Below are 23168 nucleotides of genomic sequence, written 5' to 3'. Positions count from 1 at the left end.
AACAAACCAGAAAAACTGCCCTCTTTGGCTCGGAGGCCCACGGCCAGGTACGGTCGCAGCCGCTGGAGCCTGCAGGGGCGAGGGGTGCCTGTCGGGGCCAGCGCTCTCCGCTCCCCTGCCTTCCCCCACTCCGCCCCTCCCCTCCCACAGCCCCAAGTCTACAACGCGCCTCGCCCAATGGGTGGAGTGCGATCCGGGGAGGCAACCTTGGACTTTGCACCCTTAGGTGTGTGGGCGCTGCCTGCGGCAGAGCCGCTCAGCCCTCTTCTGCCGGTCCATGGAAGCGGCCGCGTCTCCATCGCCCGCGGATGAGCTGGAGCTCTCAGCGCTCGAGGCGCAGCCAGACGAGCAGACGCCTCTCAATGGAGCGGTCAGGGTCGTCCCCGCTTCGGGGGAGCAGGCTCGCCCTGCGCAGGTGAGGTGTCCGCGGCCGGGAAGCTGGGGTTCTCCCCGGGCGATCTCAGGGCAGCGCCGGACCCAGGGCTCGCCTGCCTCGGCCCGGGCGCGCTTCGGCTGCCCAACGGGAGGTGTGGCTGCGTCGGGTTTCCTGTAGCTTTTCAGACAGGGAAAACGAAGGTGATAGAATGAGACCTCTTCTTTCTTTAGGAATCTGCCTCTTCGCAACCCTCCTCCCTCGCACATCACTCCTCCCTTCCCCTTCCTCCAGCCCTCACCACCGTCCGCAGCCTCTGTCTCCACCCTCCTCCTGTCCTCCCCCCCCCACATTTTCTGTCTTCTCCCAGGCAGGCCTTTGGATTATTTAGGAAGACAGGCGATAAAAGTAGCAAGAGTCGGAGGCCACAGCCTAGGGCTGTGGGCAAATATTTTTAGAATTCTTCCCCCACAGTACTCTACCCTAGCTCAGTTCTTTTTCTACTTCCCCCCCGAATTCCTCAGGAAGTCACTCCTGTTTCGACTGAGCTGTTTTCTGATTCAACTCTAGCAGTGGTGGGAGCAGTATTCACTCAGTCCAATGCTTGTAAAACATCAGAGACTGAATTCCAGGCCGTTCCTGCTGTGATTAACCCCTACGAATGGCTTGAGGTTGACTGGATACACATATCCTCGCATCTATATATAGAACCTGATAGTTCTAGGCCCCACTCCTCCCCCTCCCCCCATTCGGCCAGTGAAGGAACAGGAAATTTACAAGTTCCAAGTAGGGCTGTGTGTGAATGGCTGGGTAGCCTGCTTTTATTGGTACCCTGGAGAGCACTTTGGGGCCTTGTCTTTGAATGGGATATAAACTTCCCAGAGGCGTGACACCTGCTTGCAGAAGGTCTGATGGCCGGGTGGTGTCTATAACCGTAGCCTCGCTGCGTGCACCCTTATGGAGGTTTAAGATTCGAGAATTGGAAAGTCTTGTCCCGCATTAGACAAACCCTGGACACTCCAAGTTTCCACATTTTGTGACCGAGTCTAGCGCAGTTCTTCAGGCAGCATTGCCATTACAGGATGTGTACCAGGGTCAAACGGTGGGAACGTAATGTGCCCAAACTGGGAGTCTGTGACGACTAGGGGTGCTTGTGTAAAACGGTTGAAGGGTAAGCAGGAGAGCCATGCAAGGTGTCAGTATTTTCCAGTTGATTAGCACCTGCCCTGTAGAAATTGCTACTTCACGTTCTGATGACTTCCATGTGACTCAGTATGCACAGACAGCCCGGATTTCCTTGTTGAGGTAGCTTTGTAGGTCACTAAGTTGGAAAACGCAGGTGAACAACAGGATAGAGTAAACATAGAGGGGTACGGAAGCATAGGCAGGCATTCTAGAAATACCTGAACAGGATATCTTTTAAAAGGAGACGACCTATCACTCCAGCAGGTGGTCATTATTTTTAATTTTGAAGACCAAGTTAAAGTGCATTTAGACTCAGGAAGTCCAGTGTCTGTGCTTTGTTCTGTATTTTAGGGTTTCTTAACCTATGCACTGTTTTTAAAAATTGCTTAGTTCCATTTTTTTTTTTCATTCACTACATGTTATATAGACATTTCATGTTAGTATTGTGATCTCCCGGATGCAACTGAGTAAAAACATGAGACTCTGTTCAGTACCCTCAATGGTGCTGCTGAAATTTGAACTCAAAAAATCATGTTTTTTAGATTTCCCACCTCTATGATGTTTGTGTTGATTTAATCTATCATTGAAATATAGTGATTTATGATTTATCTTCATTTAGCATAGTTGCTTAGATTAGATATTGCTAATTTTTATGAGTTATGGAACTTATAATTTAGGTGAAGCAGCAGTTGAGGAAGAATAGCATTGAAGAGATTGGATCTGAATGGGGGTGGGTGGATGTTGAGGGGTTACTATAAGAAGACATCCCATACTGTTACTATAAGACATCTGATACTGTGGGTGTCCCCTGACTTGGCAGAGCTGGGCTGTGAGGGTATAAGAAGGCAGTGGAAAGAAGCTTTTTCCATTGCTGATCTAGGTTTCAGGTGTGAGGGAAAGAGATACAAACCATTGAGCCCTACTCTGCTTGCCATCATGCTAAACATAGGGTCAGAAGTGGAAAAGAAGTTATATTAATCAGGTGAGATTGTTTTCTTTTTTGGCTTTGACTCAGGTTTCAAATAGAAATCTCAGAGACATTTAAAGTGAAGGCAGCATCATTAGAATAATAATAAACCACTAACTTGATAATTTTGAGACATGCAAAGCTTGTGGGAATGAACTACCTAAAGAGTTAGCTCCACTGCTACATATTATTTGTTCAGTACATAAATAAACTGGCTCTTTTGTTTGGATCAAACAACAAGTGATTAAATACTGCACAAAAGAATATAACGTCTAAATTTTCCTGTTTGCTGAGAAAAATTCCCCTGACTTACATCACATCTGCTTCTAAATGATCCAAGCTTCTTGGATCTGAGACATGGATAGTCTGCAATGGTCACAGGATGGACCTGTATCCTGTGTTTAGACCTGTCCCTGAAGAGACAGAGGGTCCAGGGTAGTGTTTGGCTGAAAGCCAGGAGATGCCTTGAGTTATGTCATGCAAACCTGGAATGGAAGGGCAGCTTGCAGACACCCTGAGCAGGCACTCTGGGAGAACTGCCAATGGTACTGCTTAGGAAACTGGTGAAGGAGGCAGTGAGACTTTGTGACCCAGTTTTGAGGGGAGACTCAGCATGCACCCAGTATCAGAGCTTCTTTGACCTGGGACTCTTCTTGTGACACATCTAAACGAACACTCACTCCTCATTTGCTTCTAGCATGCAGGCAGCTGATTAGCATTGTAAGCTGCTGTTCAGCTGAGAGTGGGGTAGCCTACGTTATACTGACTTAAAGGTTAGAAAGATGAATCTGTAAGGGATAGTACTCAGTGGTCTTCTTAGGCCTATGGACAGCTCAGAGACACATGCTGGGCTGCACATGCTGGGCCGTTTTGGGCTGGACCAAGAAGAGGCATTTTCTATACATAAAGACTGTGTCAGTGTGAGCTGCAATTCTCCTAGGAATTCCTAAGACTAACTAGTAATCTTTCAAACATGAGAGTCCTAATTTATGATCCCCGAGGGACAGCAGAAGATGCAAGTGGCTGAAGAAGTTCATCCAGTGGCTGATTAGAGACTCCAGATAATTCTCTTTAGTGTTTTGTGGACCTGACTATCCCTTATATTTGAACTGAAATCAGCACAGGCTAATTTTAATAGCAGAAGCTCTTGAAGAGGGGACAGTCGTTTCTATCCCCAGAAGCCCAAGATCCCTTGTGCCAGCCTGTAGTTTCCCATGTGCTTAATGGAGCCCCTGACTCTCGTGGCTTAGGAGCAGCTCTGCAGCCTTGCCTGGGGGTGAGAGGTGGTCTTACCTCTGGACCCAGAAACACTCTAGATGATTCTCTTTCTAGGTATCTCTGGGCCTTCACTGCTCCCATCCAATGGGCTGGGTCCAAGAGTCCATGCACTCAGGGCCTGTAAGTTAGGAGGAACAAGTGTGGAATATAAGAATGGGGAAGTTTAGGAACCTTTTCTCTGTGTGGTTTCAACTTACCCAGGAAGATAAAGCCATTCTTTGTTTGCATTTGAACAAGAAACCAGACAGGGCAGTCAGTGGCCGCAGCTGTGAGGACAGCTCCTGCACTGGGTGGGGAAGGAGAGAACTGGGACATTGGATCAGGCTCTTGGAGGGTGGGAGAGTTTGCACCAGATGTCTCAATCTGGTAAAGCAGTTGACTCACTTTGGGAGGTTTAAAATGACCTGCCAGGGCCTGTGGCCATCTCCCTGAAAACTTGACTCCTTAAGGTGCAGGTGGGCCTACTGTCAAAATCTATTGCAGGTGATACTGTTGTGCAGCCAGGCTTGAGACCGCTGGGAAAGTATGAAATGTATTACTTTGTGTCTGTTTTTAAAGATTCATTTATTTTTATTTGAGTGGCAGATTTTACAGAGAGAAAGGAAAAACACAGAGAGAGGTTTTCCATCTACTGGTTTACTCCCAGATGGCTGCAATAACCAGAGCCAGTTTTTTTTAAGAGTTATTGTTTATTTTTATTGGAAAAGTAGATATACAGAGAGAAAGAGATAGAGAGAAAAATATCTTCTGTCTGTTGGTTCCCAAAGTGGCCATAATGGCTGGAGATGGGCTGATCCAAAGCCAGGAGTTTCTTCTGGGTCTCCCATGTGGATGTAGGGTTCAAAGGCTTTAGACCATCCTCTACTGCTTTCCCAGTCCACAAGCAGGGAACTGGAAGGCAAGTGGAGCACCAGGGCTATGAACCGGTACCTGTATGGGATCCCAGCACATTAAAGGCGAGGACTTTAGCCACTAGGCTACTGCACCGGGCCTTGAAATATATTCTTAATGTACACACATGGTTTTCTTTCCTGCTGGCCACCACCAAACTAAGAATGAGATAGAAAGTAAACAATGATTGGAATCAGAAACCAACCTCCTCAAGTGCTTTCTGGACAGGTGTACAGCTGTGTGTCACGTGGGAAGTGAAATTCGTTTCCTGGATTGAGCAGATGCTTCATGGATGTTATCTGTAGTTTTTATAGCAGCTCCGTAAGTCAGACTTAGTGTTGATAAACTAAACATGGTGGTTTCCAACGTGATAGTTTCAGATACACCTCTTTGACTTTATGATGATAGTATGAAAGTTACAAAGGTTCAAAATGTGTACTTTGAGTTTTTGTTTATTTCAGATTTTTAATGTATACATGATTGTGCACATATTTATATGGCTGCATATTATGTTTTACTACAGGAATAAAAATTGTATAAGGCTGACACTAGGGCAAAGATATACTTAATTATTTATCCTTTATGATTGTTTGGAATCTGTATAACTTTAAAATGTATGTATGTGTGCATGTTATGATTATCCATAGTCTCCCTACTGTGTGATAAAACTCTAACAGTTCTTTCTCCTGTCACTTGAATGCTGACCTTTTCCTGATAACCCCTTGTAATGCGGGGCAGCAGCAGAAGCAGCACCAAGCTTCAGCTCCTGCTCAACCACCGACTGTCACTGAGGAAAGACCCAGTAGTCTATAGCGTGCTGTGTAGCTCACATGGAATGTTCAGTAAGTTTGGTAGAATAAATGAATTGTGGACTTATGACGTTTTCAGTTTATGATGGGTTTCACCACAATTAGAGGGGCATCTTTGTTTTCAAAGTTCAGGACATGGGGACCAGCAAATTTTACTAGCTTACTTAATGATACCTGCCTTTAAGTGTTTTAGTTTGGATTAGAATTCCACCTGTTGTGTCTCATCATTTTCTGTCACAGTCCATCGTCTCTGCACAAAAATGACCTAGTGGTACAGCAGGTGTGGCTCTGAGAGAGGGGTTCTCCCAAGGCAACCTGACAGGCTCGGACGTTTCTTGCAGTGAGGCCAATGGGCTTTAAGAGTGGGAAGCAGAATTAGTCCTGACGTGTATGAAGTGCTCCACAAACCATTGTGGTTGCGATTGCTTACTCTGATCCCAGAGTGCATCACAACACTAATTGCAACTTCTTTTCTACTCCCTTTTGCCTGTCCCTGCATTTCTTTCCTAAACCCCGGCCCTGCTTTTTAAAACATGGAATGTGGGGCCACAGCACTGGCCTCATGGCTGATTTCTCTGTTTGTCCATTCCAAACTACACTTCCTTTTCTTCTTAAGTTTTAATTTAGCTCTTGTGTCCCCCAAACATTCCAAGGGATAGTGGTGCACCCCAGAATAAGTTTTTTTTTAAGAGTTTTTATTTATTTTTATAAATATAAATACATGCTCTGGTAGATATTAAACCTCTCTCCAACATGTCCCAACCTTTCACTACTTGATTGTGACACCCCCATCAGACTCCTGTGCTGGCCAGTTCTGTTATGGCTAAGACACCGTGGATGCTATTTCATGGGCTTTCAATGCCTTCCAAAATCCAGTCTGTAAATTCCCATCTAACCTTCCCAGGCCCCAAAACATTTTCTTGCTAAGCTAGTGAGGCTCTCCACCTTGCCCCTGGTGTAGCTTTGTGTAACGTCCATCCGGCAGGGTTTAGCCCTTGAGGTCTGGTTCCTGCTGTTGTCATTCTTGTAGCATTGATTGGCCCCTAGGGGGATTGTTGTAACCCAAGGAGTGCCTCACTTTCTTCCTTTGCTCTTCAGGCTAAGAAGGAAAACCCCTGGAGCTCCTGCAACAGGACTGTGGTGGGAAAGTGTAAACTGTGGATGGTCATCACCTCCGTTTTCCTGGGGCTCGCTGTAGTGATCATCCTCAGCTTATGTCTTGTTGGAGGTAAGATGATGGCAATGTGACCGAGGTGGTCCATTTTAAGAACTTGTTTAAAGCTTCTGACTTACACTGAAATGGAAGATATACTCATGGTTGTTTCACTAACTACAACACAGATTTAAAAGTGGCTTGGAATATGTTCTATGAGTAGGAGAGACACGTGATTCTTGTTTTATTTATGGCATTTTGTTTGTTGTTTGTTGATTTTATAAGCCCCAGAAGTATGGAGATCAGTGTTTTACCTCAAACTCTGTTCTTTTGATCTTGAAGATGTGTCTTAAATTTTAATGTAATCACTGTACTTTATTACATCTTGGATATCTGCTTGTTTGAAGGTTTTTTCCTTATAACTTGGCAAAAAAAATAATTTTTGTACTTCATCTAATACATTATTATAATAATAAAACAATGAGTTTCAGAAAAACCTTTATAAAACCATGTACTTTTAGGCTGTCATTCTAACTTCAGTTAAAAGTAGCTTAAATATTTGTATATAACCAAGTTTACATGGTACTCACTATGTACTTTGAATATTTATATAATTTTATCATTTGCTTTGTGTTTAAAGGCAATATATGTTTAGTTACCTACAATTAATTAACTGATATTTAATTGCATTTTATTTAGTCCTTTTCTCACATTTTAAAAATAACTTGAGATCAGAATGTCAGATTTTTCTGTGGTCATGTAGCCTGTCTTCAAGATTTTAGTGTTATACTGAGATCTTTTTGTTTGGTGGTTAGAAATTCTTTGTGTCATGTTTTTATGAAGGCATTTTATAATATTCCGTGTCATTTTAAATCCTTTTGGATAGTTTCCATTTTTATTATGCTTACTGCGATTACTGACTTTTTAATGGTGTACTCATTGAGATAGAGCTTCCTCCAGTGGGTAATGATTTCACTTTCAAAATAGGAAAGAAGAGAATTGCTTTTATTTGCATGTGGGTTAATGACAGGAGGCACTGAGCTGAGATTGTGTCCTGAAGGTGATGGGCCTCCAGGAGGATGTGGGTTGAGTTGGGAGCACTTGAGTATTTCTTAGGAATTCTTCTTAAAAACTACATTTACTATTTGCTTCTGGTTCCCCTTTCCCTTGGTCCTTACCCACACCACACCCCTGCCCCAATCTCAATTTTTCATAGTCTCTAGAAGAACAGGGGAACTGGGAGGATATTGCTAACCTCAAGTCTGGAACATTCTTGGGCAGACACCCTGTCTCATTAGTTATCAAGGGCACCGCTTAGGTTGGATGGGTGATTCGTGAAGGCTACACTTTGGTTTTACAGGTAAAGAGGAAACTGAAAGCTATCATATATTTTCCATAATATTGATGACAAGAGTTTTGGTATCAGCCCTTATATTTCCTCTTCACAACGACTCCCACACAGTGGATGTTGAAACTGAAGCTGTGATTTGCAACCAGCTGGTTCTATCACAAAATCGCAACTGACTTGCTTGTTGGGATCTGGAATTCCCACAAAGGATGATGCAACAGGTGGTTTAGTATTCAGGATTCCGAGACACAAAGACCAGAGATCTATTTTCCATTCTGCGTCATCCAATCCCTTCAATTCACAAAGAAGAAATTCCATTTCCCTGCAGCAGTCAGGGACCTGAAAGATTAAAGGATAACAAGCAGGGCACACGTTTTTAGAACTTGCACAAACTTCACTTTGACTATTTTTGAAGTTTTATTTATTTTTATTTGGAAGGCAGATTTGTGGAGAAGAGGTGAGACAGAGAGAAGTATTCCATTGGCTGGTCCCCAGATGGCTACAGTGGAGAAGTTGAGCCAATCTGAAGTTGTGACAGGGTCACAAAGGTAGTCAGGGTCACTTCTCTGTTGGAATGAGAAAAAGGGGCATCTCTTTAGAAGTGCACAAAAGGCTTGTTTATTACCAGAAGATACCTTTAGCTAGGTAAAAGTGCCTTCCCACCTTTCTGAATTTTTAGTTTATCATGAGAATGGAAAGAAGTTACCAGTTTCAAAGGCTTTTTGTTTTATCAAGAGTGAGCTAGGCAGGATTACAATTGTGGCCTTCCAAATGGCTTTGTTCTTGTTCTCTTGTTCATTGTTACCCATTGTTCTGCTCACTTAAATTTAAAAGGCATCACTTTTACTGTTTTCCTGAGTCTTTCCTTTTTTGGAGCTCCCTTCCTGATGCCACACAGGAGATTTCCTCTTTAATATCTTTAATAAATCTTGGTTTGCATGCTTAAATTGTTCAACAAAAATTTTTCTTTCATGAGAGACAAGACTTGAAGTTGCCATGTCTTTTGTATTGAATTCTTGGCAACAAAACTGTGATTCAGGAGCTTCTTTTGGGTCTCCCATGAGGGTGCAGGAAACCTAGGACTGGTGCTGTCTTCCACTGTTTTCCCAGACCATTAGCAGGGAACTGGATTAAAAGTGAAGCAGCTGGGACTCAAACTAGCAGCCATATGGGATGCCGGAATCACAGATGGGGGATTAGCGTACTGGTCCTCCACTGTACTGGTCCCTTGAATTTTTTTTAAGATTTATTTATTTGTTTGAAAAGCAGAGATAGAGAAAAAGAGACATCTTCCATTCACTAGTCCACTTCCCCCATGACCACAGTGTCTAGGGCTAGGCCAGTTGGAACCCATAACTCCCATATTGATTCCAGGGCCAAAGTACGTGGTCCTTTTTGGCTGCTTTTTCTAGACCTGTTAGCAGAATGTAGAATTGGAGCAGTTGAGACTAAAACAAGTGCATTCCTTACTCCTCTGTATGGATAACCCTCTATGCCACTGTACCAACTTCTTCGCTTTGAGTTGGATTATAAATTTGTGCTTTAACATGTGTTAATATACTTCAGAGAGAGGTTTTTCATGCTTTCTTTTAAAATCCTGGTAGTCTATTTATCTATTTTAAAAGATTTGAGAGAAAGGGGACATATATACACATACTGTCACACATAGATCTTCCATGGGTTGGCTTCATTCTTCAAATGGCCACAGCCACAAAGGCAGAGGGGTTGGCCAGGCCAAAGCCAGGAGGCTGGAACTCCATCCAGGTTTCCAAAGCAGGCGGCAAGGTCCCAGCTTATGCAGCTGTCTCAGGTACATTATCAGGGAGCTGATTGAAAATGGAGCAGCTAGGACTGAAACTGGCACTCACATATGTGGGATGCTGGCATTTGTAGGCAGTGGCTTAATCTGGAGTATCACAATGCTGGCCCAAGAGAATACATTTATTTTACTTGGCATTTACTGGGTTAGACCTACAGGGTAATCTGAAAAGTTAGTAATTACTTAAAAGACTTTAAATTCAAAAATTATACATGTTCAGATGCTCATGAGAGCATTGTAAGTTGTTACTATTTTGTTATACTTTCTTCTAATTTTTTTCTTACACTTTAAAATATTTTAACATATGTTTAATAGTCTTTTGGATTTTAATATTACGTTCGGATAATTTTGCTGAATCATTAGGGCAGTGCCTTTAGTATACAAGGAGGTGGAACAGGGACTGCTGTCTGATAGTCCCAGCTTCACCAAGGGGAGCTCTGAGCATCTCCGATGTTCAGCAGTGGCTCCAGCCGAATTGCCAAACCTGCTGATATAAATCAGATGTTTGTAAAAACTTTAAGGTATTGGGTAGGAAATGCTGCTATCAAAGAGAAGAAACATGTCCGGACTCAAGGGCTGGGCCTATAAGCCATCTGGGTTCCTTGAGAGGCCAAGGTTCCTTCAGGACTATATTTGCTTTTGCACCTGCTTTTCCTGCTGCACACCTCTTCATCTCCTGGAGCAGGGCTCGGTGTTCCTCAGCCAGAGGCCTTGATGCAGATGTGGCGGTAACTGTGCAGCTGTTATGGACACAGCCTGGTGCTATGATTGCGTCCCAGAACGAATAGGACAACTAGATGGGCTGGGAACTGTGGGTAGTGCAGAATGTCCTGTAGGGAGCTCTGGTGACTGACATGGAATTTGAGAGCCTGGGGAGATGATTAAAGCAGACCAATTTGACACTAGTTTTATTATTGGGTTGCATGCTTTATTGCTTGTATCTGAGATGAGATCTTCAATTCTTTCTTTGTCATGCTTTTGAAGTGATGGCAAGTTCAGGGTTATGACTCAGGATCAGGCATTGAATGGGACCTGCATTTGCAGTATGGAGAAGGGGCCAGAACTCCACAGTTATTTCTGACATTATTTATTTATTTTTATTGGAAATGCAGATATACAGAGAAAGGAAGGCAGACAGAGAGGAAGATCTTCTGTCCTATGATTTACTACTCAAGTGGCTGCAACAGCTGGAGCTGAGTCAGTCCGAAGCCAGGAGCCAGGAGCTTCTTCCAGGTCTCCCATGTGAGTGCAGGGTCCCAAAGCTTTGGGCCGTCCTTGACTGCTTTTCCAGACCACAAGCAGGGAGCTAGATGGGAAGCCGGGCCACTGGGAGTAGAACTGGCACCCATATGGGATCCTGGCACATTCAAGGGGAGGTTTACTTCAACTGCTATGCTATTATGCTGAGCCTGTGTTTCTGACATTTTTAAATGATCAGTTTTATGGGCAGAAACCAGGGAATCCTGTTGGATGTGAAAGATTACTTTTGTCCCAGAAACCTAGGAAATAGATAATGATGTAGTTTCTCCTTCAAAGAATTAGAAACCTACTGGCATGAAGAGTAGAAAACAGATTTCTGTATGTTTCAAAATTATTTTCCTTTTGAATAATTTGTAGACACAACTAAACATCCTTAAATGTTCTCCTTTCTTCATAAAATCTTCTAAGCTTTGGAGGGGAGAGACCCTGTATAACTTTTTGTTAATGAAACTCTTTTGGTTTGACAAGATTCTAAGTGTTATAAAAAACAATGAGAACCACATGGAGAGATACCATGCTGGTTGCTTTATTCGTATTGAGTTTTCCTTCCTTCCTTCCTTCCTTCCTTCCTTCCTTCCTTCCTTCCTTCCTTCCTTCCTTCCTTCCTTCTCTCCCTCTTTTTCTTCCTCCCTTCCTTCTTATGATTTCTTTTTGTTTTATTGCAATGGCAGATTTGCAGAGAGGAAAGAAAGATTTTCCATCAGGGCTTACCCCCTGAAATGCCACAACAGCTGTAGCTGAGCTAATCCAAAACCAGGAGCTAGGAGCTTCTCCTGGATCTCCTATGTGGGTGCAGGATCCCAAGGCTTTGTGCCATCCTCCACTGCTTCCAGGCAGGGAGTTTTATAAGAAGTGGAGCAGCTGAAACATGAACTGGCATCATTATGGGATGCTGATGTTTGTGGCGGGGGATTGGACCATTGAGTCATCACACCAAGCCCTCATATTGAGTCATCTGACATGGAGCAGTTGAGGAAAAAGCTCCAGGGATTTATGTGACTTGCCCAAAGTCATAAGGCTAATAGTGATTGCTGGGCTGCGGTTCGAACTATGTTTGACTATGTTTATTTTTAGAGTGACACAGAGAAGGGAATTTTTCGTCTGCTGATTCCCAGCCCACATATGTTCAATATCCAGGGCTGGGCCAGACTGAAGCCACTGCACAGGAGTTCCATGTGGGTCTCCCATCTTGTGGAGGGAATCCAGGTGTTAGCAGGGAGCTGGATCAGGTTCTGAGTTGCTTACACTCGAGCCATGCACTCTGACAACAGCTGCCAAGATACTTGGCATTGCAAGTTTTCCTCTCCAGCTTCATTTTGTATATTACAGGTGAAGATCTTTACTCATGATCCTCCAATATACTCTGTTCCAGTTTCTGTGATTTCTTTAACCTATTTTCTCTATATGAACAGTATTACTCAGGTCAAATCTCTAGTTTAATTTTTCAAAATTACTTGTTTTATATATCATTTTAAAGGCAGAGTGACACAGAGGGAGACGACAGAGAGAATCCCTATCTGCTGGTTCATTCTTTAAATGGCTTGAAATGTGAACCCAGGGCTGCAAGTCTAATCCAAACTTCCCAAAAAGTGTCAGTACTTGAGTTGTCACCTGATGTCCCCTGACCCCGACCCTGGAGTGCTTATTAGCAGGAGTTGGGAAGAGCAGAGGCAAGCCTGAATTCAGGCACTCTTGATATGAGATGTGGCTAATGCAGGTGGCAGCTTAACCGCTGTGGCCAGTGTCTACCCCTAATGCTCATTAAAACTTTCCTGAGTGGGTACACCTGTAAAAACTGTTATTATTTTACAAACAACTGTTCAGCCAGCACAGATTCATTATTTGAGTGGTGCAAGTTAAAATATTATTGGAAACTCTTTGAACTTTGTGTACTGTGAAAATTTGTGTGGTATGTATAGAGCTCATATGCACCCATTGCAGCATTATTTGTAAGAGTGGAAAGCTGGGGCCCAGCGCTATGGCACAAGTGGTTAAGGTCCTCGCCTTGCATGCCCGGGATCCCATATGGGCGCCGGTTCTATCCCAGCAGCCCCGCTTCCCATCCAGCTCCCTGCCTGTGGCCTGGGAAAAGCAGTCGAGGATGGCCCAAAGCTTTGGGACCCTGCACCTGCGTGGGAGGCCCGGAAGAGGCTCCTGGCTTTGGATTGGCTCAGCTCCAGCCGTTGCGGTCGCTTGGGGAGTGAATCATTGGACGGAAGATCTTCCTCTCTGTCTCTCCTCTCTGTATATCTGACTTTCCAATAAAAAAAAAATGATAATAAATCTTAAAAAAAAAAAGAGTGGAAAGCTGAAAGCAATAATACCAGACTTAAAGAAATAAAACTAAATGAATGGAATGAAACCACCAAAATAAGCTTTATAAGGAATAGCAAACACATAAACTTTTGATATGTTAGCAACAAAAAAGAATCAACACCAGTAAGCAACAATGAAAAAAGCAAGATATAAATTAAAGAATATCTCAAATTTATAATATAAAATATGTGGGGCATAGAATAAAAATATTGGGGAAACCACTTAAAGGATTATTAGTAATTATATGGGTATTTGCCTTGTTATACTTTCCAGTACTTTGCAAATTTTCTGCTATGAGGGTATCACTTTTATTATCAGAAAGAACAAAGTAATGATTCATAACCAGTTATGATTCAGGGATCATTTCCTGAGTTTGGATTCTCCATGGTCACTCTTAGAGTCAATGATTTGCTAAGAGCACTTATGTACAAAACTACAGACTGACAATTATAATTTGTTACAACAAATGGATGTATTAAGTAAAAATATTGATGACAATGAATTCCAGAGGGAACAAGCTTCAGAGAGTCCTCTCCCAGGGGAGTTGAACAGGATTTTCTTAATTGCTTCCTCCACAGGTTGTGACAACGCATGGGAAATGTTTACTTAGTAAGCATACTGTAGATTTCAGTGCCCAGGGTTTTGACTGGGGGTTAGTCACATAGGCAACCACATTGTTTTCACAAACAGTTGGGGCATAGTGAGTCATTTGTCAGGGCATGATGGGAACCCTTCCCCCAAATCCAGATTCCCAGACTTCTAGCCAGGAGCCAGGCTTGCGCAGAAATCCCAGGCTGCCAGATTACCTTGACTCTACAGCCTCACATTGCCAGATTTCCCCAAGGAATCAGTAGCATGCTCTTCTTTCTACCTCCCTTTTATTTGTAAATGTTGAGTTTATTCTACCATAGCCTTCTCAAAATCCAGAGAAGTTGATGATGTTGTTTGAAGCGTGGGGTTTGAGAAAAAAGCCTACAGCAATAGGGCATCTGGTTCTTCCCACCCACTCCTTTCTCAGGGTCAGAGAGGTGGTCCTCTGCGTGCCAACTTGGGTGCCAGGGGAACATAATTGGCAATCAGTGCTGGTCTGTGGCTCCTGGCACTTGTTTCTGAGTGGTTTTCCCTTGGCTCTAACTGCTTAAAAACCAATTAGTGAGCAGTCATTAGAACGGAGCAATGTCACAGAGCTCATTGTCCAGGAATGTCATTCCTGCACAGCCTCGAGCCCTGAGTGCAGTTTGGTTTCCTTGCCACAAGCAAAGTGTGTCCACCTTCTGCCTCTGTGCAATGTGACCCTGTGCCAGCTGGGTCTGCCCACCTATCCCGTTTTCCTGGAGAGACTTCAAGACGTGGACTCACACGCTCACGTGTTCTCCACTCGCTTGTGGTCAGTGTTGTTGGTTCCTCACGCACTGCAGTCTATATGCACACACAACTGGGAGGTATTCCCATGGAGTCCCTCGCTCCCAAAGCCAATCCTCCATTACCAATGTGATCTCTCTACTGTTCGCTAGTCCCTGCTTGAACACCTGTGTACAGAACTGAACTGCAGGTTTGCAGGTTCACTTCTTACAAAGGGTTCTCTTCAACTCCCCCGCCCCAGGCTGAATTTGCTGCATGCTGAGGCTCTTTTGACATAAAACAAACAAAACTGTTATCATGGTGGAGGCAAGCATCTATGTCTTATTCAGCTCTACTGAGTGGAGAAATCATTTCTACTTGTCCTTGCCTACTCTCTTCATTCTTTATTCTTGATAAAGACTCATCAGTATACTTAATTATGGCAGCCACTGGGATAATAAGTTTGTAATATTATGCAGTTGTTTAATTTCTATTTCTACCTTGTCCATCCTCTTTAGTAACATACATCGATGAAGATGAGAATGACTATCTTGTACTATCATCAAACAAAACTTTCTTCATCATGCTGAAGATTCCAGAGGAGTGCATGACAGAAGAACAATTGCCTGATCTGCTCACTAGAAGGGTAATTATGTCTTACTCAGTATTTACTGGGTTCCTAAAATGAGAACATGGGTGCTGCGGGAACAGCTGGCATAGTAAACAGCTGGAATTCCTTGTCTGGGATTTTGAGGAAATTAATGCTATATCTTCCCACCTCTTTTTTTTTTTTAACTGTTATAAAGCATTTCCATTGCTTTTTTGTTTAAGAGATAGAGAGATGGAAGGAACAGGGAAGGTAGGGGAGAGAAAGAGAATGCTGTCATCCACTGGTTTGCTTCCCAGATTGTCTGCCATGGTTGGGACCAAAGCCAGGAACTACAAATGCAATCCAGTTCTCCCATATGGGTGGCGGGAATATCATCGCTGAAAACCATCACTTCTGCCTCACTGGGTCTTCATTGGCAGGAAGCAGGACTTAAGATTCAGAGATGGGAATCAAATCCAGACATTCCAATGTGTAACGCTGAGTGTCTTTCTTATTGATGTAAGCACCTGCTCTGATGCAGTATATTCTCTATGTATTTTCTGAAGTTCAAAATCAGAGGGAAAACCCTGGCCTCTTGCTGTATACCTCCTGGAGGAAAGTGTTTTTGTATTTATTCTAGTCTTCTATTTAATTCCATATGTAGTGTACATTGAGGGTCTGCCATATGCTAAACAACCTGCCAAGTGCCAGCCTCAAAAAATTGGTACCTTGAGTAGACTCGGAGTCCAAGTGTAAGAAGCAACTAAAGGAATGACAACCAAAGAACAGGGTGGTGTGTTCTGTCTTTGAGGTGCACAGTGTGTTGCACAGCTGTAAAGGAAAGGCATCCATACCACTTAAGGCAGCCATCAAAGTTTCCAAACCTTCCAGGGATTCTTATGGAGCTTTCCTCAGGGAGGTGGGATGCATGGTCCCTCACCCTTCAGCCCTCACTGTTCCTTGGAGGATGGGAGCAGTGTTGAAGGATCAAAACTTAGTGTCATCCCTTTGTCTTCCTGGTGACCAGGAAGTAAATCTAATAAATTCCAAGGATTTAGGAACAGCTCTGTGTTGGAACTGGAGATAAAGACCAAATCTTAGAATAAAAGATATAGCTGGTACCCCGATTACTTAGGAAATTATAGGGATTTTACAAGTTTGGTGTTGAGAATTTGGGAGAGCACAATTGTGTATTTTCACTACATTGCAATATTTGAACACCGCACTTTGTTTTTCTGGAGCCCCTTGCCCTGTGCTTGGTTGGCAATTGCTGATGGCCTCCCAGATCACCTACCCAGACCTCATGCCACTTTGGAAGCTGTAGTCTAATGAATCACAGTGTCGGACTGCCTCTGTCAGCTGCGTCACTGGGCTCCTGTCTATACCAAGCCTCCCAGCACAGTATGGGGGACAGTGGGTGAGGGGAGATGAGGCCTGTGCGTAATGGCTCTGGGCCCACTATGGACACTATGACTAACATGGGAATAGATCCTACTCATACTCATGAGTAGAATCTTAGAGTAGACAAGTCATCGCTTCCCATCCATCCACTCTGGTTCTGTTTGGCTCCCCTTTGCTCTTCTGTTCCCTCCCCTCTCCTCCCATTCCTTTCCCTCCCTTTCTCTTCCTACCCCTCCATTTCCTTCCTTCTCCATTCCCTTCCTCATTATCACCCTTTCCCTCCCTTTCTTTCCCCTTTATCCCCTTCTCTTCTCACTTCTCTTTCTTGGAAGAGAGGAAAATGGAGAGTAATATGCAAGATTTAATTACATGGAGGCACACCTGCTCATGGGCCCAGAAGCTCCAGTTCTTGGTGTACAGCCAAGGGAAACTTACGTGGACAAGGAGAGATGCAAAGAGATGTTCAGAGACTAATCCCTTCATCACAGGGTGTAGTGGAGATAATTGGATGAGCTGATGCAGTCATTTATGGGGTGTGTGCAGTGGTTTGGCTGAATGACCTTCATTGACACATTTGTATGGGTCAATGTGAAATGTGAGAAAAAAGCAAGTCTTAGAATGGAATGCTTTTTGGTTGAGTAAAAATCAGATTAAATGATACATTGTTATGATTATATAAGGAAGTTGTAATTTATAAAACTGCAAGGAGAAGATGCTAGTCAGTTTCAGGATGCTGGTTAGCACTAGGAGAGGAAGGGAGGAAAAGTCAACTAGGTATAGAAGGAACTTTAGCTTTGTTTTGTTTCCTAAAACGAAGGGCTGAACTTCATACCGGTAGCCCCTGATTTATAACGGCTGAACTGGGAATTTTCAACTTTGTGGTGGCATGAAAGCACACTGGTGCAACTGTTTCACTTTTCAGTGCCAAGATAGCATTTGATGAGATAAATAACACTTGATTATAAAACAGGCTTTATGTTAGACTAATGTAAGTGTATGGAGCATGTTTAAGCTAGGTTGTGATGTAACACTTGGTGTCGGATCAGGTGTAGAGAATGCATGCATGGCTGCAGTTTGTAATGAGTCAGTTGAGACCACATCTATTGTCAGTTGAGGCGTATTTGTCTAAAAGGTTGTGAAGTTGTAAAACCTAAGTGGTAGAACATAGAAATCAACATTTTTCATCATGTCTTATTTTTCATGGATAAAATAGAACTTCTGCATTTTTGCAATTGCTTACTTGGGCCTTTTGTCTGGGGCTGTTCTAGTCTCAAACATGGCTCTTTCTTATTACAGACATGTTCTGGAGAAGGTAAAAAGATGCCCTAGAAACCTAAAAACAGTTTTGCTTTGCCAAGTGCTATGCAGTATGATCTGTTACTGATGTGTGTGGTTTTGTTTCTGTTTATTTCAGCTCACAGATTTGTATAGTACTTCACCATCTCTGCATCGTTACTTTACTTCAGTTAAAGTAGCAGATTTCAGGTAAGAGAGTGGGATGTTACATTTTGGACTATGTCTCAGAAAAGAGCACCCTCCAAGCCCCAGTGCCCTGGCCTCCTTGGACCTGGAAGGACTTCCTAAAACCTTTCTGCATTCTGGAAGCCAATGCTAGAATCACAGTGTTAGTGCTATATGGCTTTTGGGAGACCAGCTAACTCAAATCTCCTTATTTTACAAACAAGAACAAAGAAGCCCAGGTTAATTATATGACTCAACCAGGGTCAGCAAAGGGGAGGAAACAATTCCTGTTTGTCAGGAGGTGCTCAATAGGCTAAGGAAAAAGTAGAAAAAAGTCTCAGGTGGTTTTGTGATGTCCACGATGTAATCTGTGTGCTGACTCTTTCTCAATGTGCTGCTGTTGCATTTGAGGAATGCAAATAATGCAGAAGCACCACTCTTTGCCTGGCATCATAAATATGAAGGTGTATATTACATGAAAAGTTTATCCTCTACCTCTCTCTTGGTACTTTGATTATCAGTAATAACCAATTGCACTTCCTTCCAAAAAGTTAACAACCATCAACAATTTGGTGTGAATTCTTCTGTACTATAGTTATTGTATGTATTATATGCATATATATTCATGCTTTCTTTTGTGGCTTAATTTCTTCCCTATTCTTTAATGCTCTTGGGATGGGTACCAATAGATACAGGGATCATTTCATTATCATTTTATGCAATTAGGATGATTAGAATTGAATGAAAGAAGTTTTACCTCGTAAAGCCTTATTCTCTACTTTGCCTAAAATGTCCCTGGAAGGTGGCCCTCAAAGCCTGTGTTATATTTTGAGTTTTCACTCCCACAGCTGTATTTCCCTAACTACAGGGTTAGTAGAGCTGGAAGGAGAAACGTGTAAAGCAGGTGGTGGCATTAGGTCGCTGCACCAAGATAGACTTGATGTTGGAAATCATACAGTGGCAGGCTGCCTTCCCAACGACTCAAGATGCAAGTTATTTTATGGTCACCTTTTGCTGTTACTTATTTTAAATTGCAAAATTAGCAAAGCATAAGAGAGGGAGAAATGCAGGATCAGATCCAGGGCATTTTGCTCTGTGCTTTTGCTCTGATTTGCAATTTAAAGACTATAGCAGAGATTGGAGAGAAACGCTAGAGCCTGTGGGGTCTCTCCAAGTTCAGCCCTAGGTTATTGGAGAAGGGTTCATGTAATGGGTAGAGCAGAATTTGTAAAAAGCCTAAAAATCTGTGTTTAGGAAAAGCTTGTAGAGTTTAGTCCATTTTGAAAAGTTTAGGCTGAGTTTCTAAAATACTGAAAATGCAAGCAAAAGCCATTGTTCCAGGAAGGTGCCATGTACAGTTGGGAGCCACTGCATCCCCACATCCCCGACTACCCGTCTGTGTCTATAAGGGACACGGACCTCAGAATTGTGCTGGCCCCGGAGCAGCCTGGAAGTGTTCTCTGGCTTACTGTTGGTTGGTTTCCCTCCAGTGGTGGACAGCTAGGGTAAAGTCCACAGGATTCATTGCCATCCTGACCTTTCTTCTGATGCCCTTGGAATCCAACCTCATGTGAGTTCACCTAGGGACTTGAGCAGTTGAGACTAGGGTGCCCCCCGCCCCCTGACTGAACTCATTACACACCTGATATTCTGACATTCTGATCCAACTTCCAACCTGGTCTTCTGAGGGTCAACATGGCCACTGTTGTGGACCGGTGGCCGGGAGAATGCAAGATGACTACCTATGGAGATGCTAACCATCATTAGCAGTAATTGCAGGATAGATCCCCATGGACAAGTAATGACACCTGCAAACGAGGGTAGCTGAATTGGGATTTGAAAGTAAAATTTTCAGGCCATATGTGATGGCATCTTTGAAACTGTAACTTTCTTCAGGATCCAATTCTGCATTATTTATTTGATCCATAGGATTTGGTATAGTACAATTTATGATGAAATGAATTCAGTCACACCAATGTAAGAACTTTTGCCTATGTGACTTCTAAACACAAGAGGGAGCTCTTTGCCTAAACATACCAAGAGTGATACTTGGTTGACACTTGGAACTGGTGCTGCTGTAAAACCTTCCCTAGGGTGCAAGTCTCAAATGTGATACCTCCAGTTAATTATTTTATTACAGGTTCTTAATCTGGGCCACCTTGAACTCACATAATAGAATGACTGTAGAAAACCAAAATTGTAAGGTAGCATTTAACAAGCAGCTTAAGGTATTAATTAACTGAAGATAAACCTATGATTACTTTTATTTTGGAAATGGGAAGAGCATGTTCTGAAGGAAGTGAACTCCTTTATGCAACATACATTCCTGAGAGTCTCCGAGCTTCATTCTTCTGTCTGAAGGGCCTCTGGAACTGATCATGAAATAGGAAATTTCCTTACTTTGAGGACAAATCTGAGAGGGTGATTTACAGGGATCACAGGGTGGACACTGTGAGTTCAATTGTGGATCCAGCGAGTTGCAGGGTGCTTTAGACTCAACCTTAAAGGTGTTATAGGTTGAATAAAGAACTGTTTAAACTCCATAGCTCTGAGATGCACTTGTGCAGCAGTGTTGAGAACCCAGGGAAGGGACTCCATGGAGAGAAAAGGGCAGACTTCTTGGCTTGTTGGAAGGGACAGAAGGCTGGTGTTGGGGCCGATCACCCCTTGGGTATTCCTTGAGCGTAGCTGGGTCATGATGGCTTTCCCTTTGATGGCCCTTTTCTGTGAACTGCCATGGGTTAGGGACCAGGTGTGGAAGGCAGTTAACTGCCCATTTCAGCATTTGGGGATGTGTCCCTGGAAAAACGTTCTGCTTGGACAGAATACTGGAGACCATTGTGTACTGGTTGCAAGCCCAATAACTGTACGATAGTAACTATTGTGCTGACAGCAGTAACTGAGAACCTGTGGCTGTTTCACATGGATTTCTGGGTTGCCAGGCATTTTGGTTAATGTGTTTTGATATTTCTGTTGGGTTGTCTTTCAGTGGTGAAAATGCTACGGTGACTTATCAATTGCAATTTGGGGTTCCCGAAGACGATGACTTCATGAAGTATATGATGAGTGAGGAGTTGGTGCTGGGCATTTTGATGCAGAATTTTCATGATCAAAACGTACCTGGTTGTGAGAGTCTGGGCCTCGATCTCACATCCCTCTTGCTCTATGGTAAGCAGTACAGCAAGAAAATTGGAGTTGAAAGGACGGACAGTTGAACAGATTGCAGAAAATCCAAGATGGTTGAGCATCAACTAAGAGCCTTAGAGACAGTGCCCATGGTCACAAGGTTGTGGCTCAAACGTCTCTATTCCTCTGGAGACTTTTTCCCAGGCCTGTCTTCTTTGGGGTTTTTCTGTAACCTCATGTTCCCTTTCTGGGGCATGAATGGGCTGTATTTGGCCCATTTTCAGGGTTGTAGTTTCCACCTGTTTCGAAAGTGAGGGCAGATAGAGACCAAGCAGAAAGAAGGAAGGAGATCTTAGAAAAGGTCGCAGGCAAAGCAGAGATGAGCTTGGAATCAATCTCTAATGGGAGGGAAGGATGTGTCAGGGCAGGGAGGCACTAAGAGGGCCCAGGGGGATTCTTTGGCTGGTTTCTCATGTTCATTTGAACTGGAGTTTTGGTGATGTGACTCGTATCCTCATGACTGGGTGGCCACTGTTTTCCCATATGGTGATAGTATTTTAATGCTTCTGAGAACAAAAATTATTCTACAGAATGTATTTATATTTTTCATGTGAAAGGAAGAGTTGTGCCATCTACTTGTTCACTCCCTAGACACCTGGATCAGCAATGCTGGATCAGGCCATCGAGGAGCTTGGGAGTTGACCTGTTCTCTGATGTGCATTGCTGGGACATAATTTGTGGAGCCATCTTCTACCTCTTCCTGGGGTCTGCATTTGCAGGAAGCTAGAATCGGGAGTGTATCTGGGACTTGAACCCAGGCACTCCAGTATGGGATGTAGACATCCCAAGTAGGGTCTTACCGGTTGCACCAAATGCAGGTCCCTGAGAACAAATATCCTTAACATTTTTGGTTTGTATCCCTTGGGATACGTGAAGACAGTCCTGTGTCTTTTCCCCAGACAGGAGGAAAGCTCATGTGCTTCCCAGTGCAGGTCCAGGGGTTCCAAGGATTCCACTGGGGTTCGTGCCTGTTCGCTTTGGAAGCAGGGCATTGTATCAGGTTGTGACGAGGATTCATGAGGGTGTGTATGTGTGTATGTGTACAAAGCCCATTCTCTGGCAAGAAAATAGGGGTAAAGTTGATTCTCTACATCTTTCGGTCCAGTATCAAGTACACATGGTTGAAAAATACTTGGGAAAATTGTGTTTGTTATGAACACACACTGAGGAATTTTGCTTGTCATAATTCCCTAAGCAGTGCAATCAACTATTTGCATAGCATATGCATTGTGGTGGATATTCTAAGTAATCTGGAGGTGAGTTAAAGTATGTAAGAGGGTGTGCATGGGCTAAATGCAGATGTTATACCATTCTAGATAGAATTCCATGTTGAGATATGTGGATTTGGCATTTATGGGGGTTCTAGAACCAATCCCCTATGGATACTAGGGGATCTCTATATTGTGATGATTTTGGTTTGGCTAAAGGAAAATTTTGATGCCTTAAAAAAAGTTCTTTTCACATGGGTTATAAATGGATATCGAAATCCCCCATCCCTCATCCTTCTCATCCTTGCTTCGTCACCTTATGAATGGATGGGAAATTCTCTTAAAAAAGTAAAAAAGTGAACCATGAGTTCATTTGGACACAGGTTAGTTCTCTTTGTTTCACAGGAAGGGATCCCCTGGTAAACAGGGGGAGGAAGAAAGCAAAAAAAAAAAAAAAAGACATGTGTGAGAGAGGATGAAGAACTCCAGCCAGGTCTTGCAGGCACATTTCTGGATAAATTGCTGAGTGACGACCCGTAAGGCAAGCATACGTGTTTTGTCCTTGAGAAAGCTTCCTGCAGTA

The 23168-nt window shown here is 43.3% G+C and overlaps 1 protein-coding gene across 1 annotated transcript; it reads left to right on the top strand.

The window, feature by feature from the left end:
• The first annotated feature begins 277 nt into the window (after positions 1-277).
• On the top strand, positions 278-21406 carry CUNH3orf52 (chromosome unknown C3orf52 homolog). Its single transcript, XM_040980912.1, has 5 exons — positions 278-415; positions 6602-6731; positions 15259-15386; positions 18145-18215; positions 21181-21406. The coding sequence occupies exons 1-5, from the start codon at positions 278-280 to the stop codon at positions 21404-21406; spliced, it is 693 nt and encodes a 230-aa protein (XP_040836846.1).
• The last annotated feature ends 1762 nt before the right edge of the window (positions 21407-23168 follow it).

The sequence above is a fragment of the Ochotona curzoniae genome, unplaced genomic scaffold (assembly GCF_017591425.1).
Source record: "Ochotona curzoniae isolate NIBS_2020 unplaced genomic scaffold, NIBS_Ocur_1.0 contig_3498, whole genome shotgun sequence".
NCBI classification, from domain to species: domain Eukaryota; kingdom Metazoa; phylum Chordata; class Mammalia; order Lagomorpha; family Ochotonidae; genus Ochotona; species Ochotona curzoniae.
This window is presented reverse-complemented; position numbering and strand designations above follow the sequence as displayed.